General features: G+C 37.3%; 1 protein-coding gene across 1 annotated transcript; it reads left to right on the forward strand.

Moving 5' to 3' along the window:
• Nucleotides 1-306: 306 nt before the first annotated feature.
• On the forward strand, nucleotides 307-1,266 carry LOC110323649 (olfactory receptor 13F1). The gene has a single exon (XM_021200983.1). It carries the CDS (start codon nucleotides 307-309, stop codon nucleotides 1,264-1,266), a length of 960 nt encoding a protein of 319 aa, XP_021056642.1.
• Nucleotides 1,267-5,055: the final 3,789 nt, after the last annotated feature.

Consider the following 5,055-nt stretch of genomic DNA (forward strand, 5'->3'; position numbering starts at 1 on the left):
ATTCTCTTACGATGTTGATGTTTACTTAATGAATTCTTCTCTCGCTCCATCTTAACAGGAGAAAAGGTCTTGCTACAAAAGCAGCAAGTTCACCATTTACTGGTGACTTCGTGGCTAAGTTATATTAATAACCAATTGTTCAAACATGCACTTCTACAATAATTCTCTCAATTTAGAGAGGCACTTAAATACAAAGACTAAGTTCATATGAAGGAAAAACTGAGAAAATTTAAAGCAGGATTGGGTGCTTTATATATTTCTGTTCTGTAATCCATTAGGACGTACATATGAATACACTACCATAAAATGGTCCAGGGAAATTGGACCTCTGTCACGGTGTTTGTTTTCCTGGGCTTTTCTCACTACCCCAGAATTGAAGTCACCATATTCGTGCTGTGTCTGCTGATGTATCTGATCACCTTGCTGGGAAATACTATTCTGATCTCCATCACTATCCTTGACTCTCATCTGCACACCCCCATGTACTTTTTCCTCAGCAACCTCTCATTTCTGGACATCTGGTATACCTCTTCTGCTCTCACTCCAATGCTGGCAAACTTTGTTTCAGGGAAAAACACCATCTCCTTTTCAGGATGTGCCTCGCAGATGTACTTCTCTCTTGCCATGGGCTCCACTGAATGTGTGCTCCTCTCTATGATGGCCTATGACAGGTATGTGGCCATCTGCAAACCCCTGAGATATCCCATCATTATGAACAGGAGAGTCTGTGTACAGATCGCAGGCAGCTCCTGGTTTACAGGCTGCCTCACTGCCTTGGTGGAAACTGGACCTGTGATTCATCTGTCTCTCTGTGGTAATAGCATCATCAATCATTTCACCTGTGAAATTCTGGCTCTCTTAAAAATGGCCTGTGGAGACACTTCCATGGTGCAGTTAATTATGTTAGTGATCAGCATTCTTCTTCTCCCATTGCCAATGTTGCTCATTTGTGTCTCCTATGCATCTATCCTCTCGAACATCTTGAGGATCAGCTCAGTGGATGGTCGAAGCAAAGCCTTTTCAACTTGTGCAGCCCACTTGACTGTGGTGCTTCTGTTCTATGGGACAGCTCTCTCCATGTATCTGAAGCCCTCATCTGTAAACTCACAGGAAATAGATAAATTTATGGCATTAGTATATGCTGGACTAACACCAATGCTAAATCCTATTATCTACAGTCTACGGAACAAAGAAGTAAAAATGGCTGTGAAAAAATTGTTGATGAGAAATCCCTTCAGTGCTATCTTAACTTCTGTCCTCAAATAATAATGCAATAAGGCATACTCATCTAGATGAATCTTCAAAATATTGAGAAAACTGTACAAAATACAAGCCATTTTCCTAGAAAACACTAATTTTAATCACAACTACCATTATGTGGTATATCCTGATTTGCCTTGTAAAATGTTTTATATCAATGAATCATTTATATAGAAATATGTTGTCAAGAAGGTAGTATTTTTTGCGTATTAGTATAAACTTAAAATGATATAACTACCTATTTTTCTATTTGACCTATTAAATGATCTTACTGTCTAGCAGTGACACAATCATGAAAATAAGTAATATAATAAGGATGCAGAATTGTTAGAAAATTCTGAAGTAATATTTTCTCAGTGATTTGCAAATATCTCTGCATTTAAAAAGAAAAGTATTTTAAGTTAGCATGTACATATGACCATCACTATCTGGTACTCTTATAGTTTCTGAAACATTAAAATGTTAAATTTATTTTTTTTCAGATTTGGCAAGACCAACTTTGAATGACTACTTATTTAGGCTGCATATGTTGAAGAAGGAATAAATATCTGTAACATAACAAGAATATCATGATAAGGATTGCAAAATTATAATTTTATTTATGTGCTTCACTAGAAATTTAAAAAATGGGAGATCTGAAATTATAGGTCTAAGATGGAATGATTTCATATTATACTTCAGTGTCTTAATAAATTCATCAATTACTCACCCAAATTATTATTTAACACATTAAACAACTGGTCTGGAATTGTAGCTCGATACTGCATGTCTAAGGATTTAGCTTTAACCCTTCAGAACTGTTGAAAAGACATTTTAAAAATATGTTGCTTAACTGACCATGTAGGACTGATAAAGAAAGAATCCTACTCTATGTTGAATATAGTTTAAAAGAGATGCTGTATCTGTCTCTAAAATATATGAACTAAAACATCCATAAACATGTTTAATATTTTTGAGAAAAACTGCAAACTAAGATGTCACCATGATACAAACTAATGTTTTTTCCTTTTCTATTAAATCCTCCTTGAATCTGGACACAAAGCTGACTATATATATATATATATATATATATATATATATATATATATATATATATATATATATCTTCCTTGAAATTATGTAAATGATGGCCTCATCCTGTGAGAGTGTATTTCTTTTCATTTATTTATTTATTTATTTATTTATTTATTTATTTATTTATTTATTATATGTAAGTACACTGTAGCTGTCTTCAGACACTCCAGAAAAGGGTGTCAGATCTCATTACAGATGGTTGTGAGCCACCATATGGTTGCTGGGATTTGAACTCATGACCTTCGGAAGAGCAGTCGGTGCTCCTACCGGCTGAGCCATCTCACCAGCCCGAGAGTGTATTTCTTGCTACTACAGATGGACCTTATGCTTAAGAAAGGAGAGATGATCACACATAAGTATCACCCCAGCACTGGTGTGAACTCTTATAATCCCAATATTATGGAGGCTTAGGCAGAAGGATTATAAAGCCAGCTGTGACCACATACTGAGATCCTCACCCAAAACACAGAGGATCTGAATAAAGAAAAAGAAGAAGAAAGTAATGAGTGGGAAAGAGACAGAAAAAGACAGAGACAGAGAAACAGGGGGAGAATGAGGAAGGGAAAAGGGAAGGGAAAAATGAAGGAAAGAAGTTGCTATGTGAGACCCATACCTGAGCAAGATAGGACTCACGAAAAATAAGTCAGTCACTGGTGCCTGGATTTAGGAAAGAAGCTTGTAAGAAGTATGTCAGGATTCAGTGGGGTAGAATTCTTCTGGTGATCTTAATTCAAGTGCCCTCAGCATGTAAGAGAGAAGTTCTCACTCTCAGCTCTCTGATACTACAGTCCGTCAACTCGAAATTCTCCAAAGGGAGGGGCGATTATTTTTATTTCATCTCTACTTAAATAGCTCATTGTAAACAGTGACCACAATATAATATTGGTTTTGGCTAAGATCCCACAGTTTATAGAGGACATATATGAATGAGGAATTTCCTCTGGAATAGATTATGAAGCTGCTCAGAGGCAAAACCCAGTAACATGGCCTCAATTGCTCTGGTTGGGTCAGTAGCTTAAACAAGGTCCTCTAATTTCAAGAGTTTGGGGAGTGAGTTTTTTTTTTATAGTCTAGACGTTTTGTGTACCCCACAGACAAACCTGTGTATGCAATCTTGGATTGTGCTTTAATGACTTCATCACTGTTAATTGTTCCATCAGGAGTAGCCGCCACATCTGCTGCAGCCCTTACCGTATTTAGAGAGGAGACAGTTCATTGGAATGTGCCTGACTGAGTCACAGCACAGTGCATTTCTGCTTCTCTGGAGAAACATCCACTTTATTCTTTGTTTGTATTGTTTACACTCATCGTTCTTCCGTACTTCAGTGCACAGGTGATTGACTTTGGTGAAGGAGTGGGTTTTGTTTAGGAAGCTTTACCACTTTAGCTCTCACAGAGCAGTCATGATTTCAAGGTCTAAGGGAGATCTTACCGGCTATGAACCATTTTTGGGAACCACCTCCAGGTACATTCATGCAAGCTGATAGGAAACACTTTCTTGTCAAATAGTCTGGAGGTATCATTGTCTCATCATGTGAGGTAACTCAATTGATACCATGCACATGTGTGTGTGTGCATGTATGTGTGCATGCACATGTACTTATGTGTGTGTGTGTGCATTTGTATGTGTTTTTAATTAACTTTATAAAATAGTATGTTTTCCTATAGTGTGTCAAAATATGCTTAGTATTACTTATTATACCTGCCTCTCCCTCTGTATCACACCATCTCTCTTCTTCTCTCCATCTTTCTATGTAAATTCTAAGTTCTAAACACAAAACAAATGATTCAGAGCTATGATCCACAAATACAAAAGAACATATGGTGTTTGTCTTTCTAGTGTGGCTTACTTCACTTGGTATAGTATTTCCCAGTTCCATCCATTTACCTGAAATTTTCATGATATCATTGTTCTTTACCCCTGGAAACATTTTGATTGGGTATATATACCACACTTTAATTATCCACTCATCAGCTGATGGACATTTGGTTGTTCTCATTTCAAAGCTATTGTGAATCAAGCAGCAATTAGTATCATCAAGCAAGTTTCTGTAGAGTGCAATGTCCTTCAAGCATACATCAAGAAGTGGTGTAGTTGGGATATATGGTAGATCTAATTTTGATGGTTTATTTTTACTTTATGTGAGTGTTTTGCCTGCATGTATGTATGTGCCATGCATACTTGTAGTACATAGGCCCAGAAGAGGGCATTGGATTTCCTCCAACTGGACTTACTGACATTTGCAAGTTGCCATGTGGCTGCTGGGATTAAACTTGGGTCATCTGGAAGAGCAGCCAGTGTTCGTCTGCTGGCTGAGTCATCTCTCATGCCCCAGCTAATCAGTTTTATGAGTTTTTACTTGTCAATCATTGCTTTTAATTCCTGAGCAAATGGAGTCCAGTCCAGAAAGTCCTTTCCTACACCCATGTCATGTAGGGTGGTGCCTATGTTTTCTTCTAGTACTTTTTTTTTTTAAAAGAATGTCAATCTCTCTCTTTTTTTTTTAAAGCTTTATTTATTTATTATATGTAATTACTCTGTAGCTGTCTTCAGACACTCCAGAAGAGGGCGTCAGATCTTGTTACAGATGGTTATGAGCCACCATGTGGTCACTGGGATTTGAACTCAGGACCTTTGGAAGAGCAGTTGGGTGCTCTTACCCACTGAGCCATCTCACCAGCCCGTACTTTTGTTTTTTAAATTAGAGGTTTTGGTCCATT

The sequence above is a fragment of the Mus pahari genome, chromosome 6 (assembly GCF_900095145.1).
Source record: "Mus pahari chromosome 6, PAHARI_EIJ_v1.1, whole genome shotgun sequence".
NCBI lineage: Eukaryota > Metazoa > Chordata > Mammalia > Rodentia > Muridae > Mus > Mus pahari.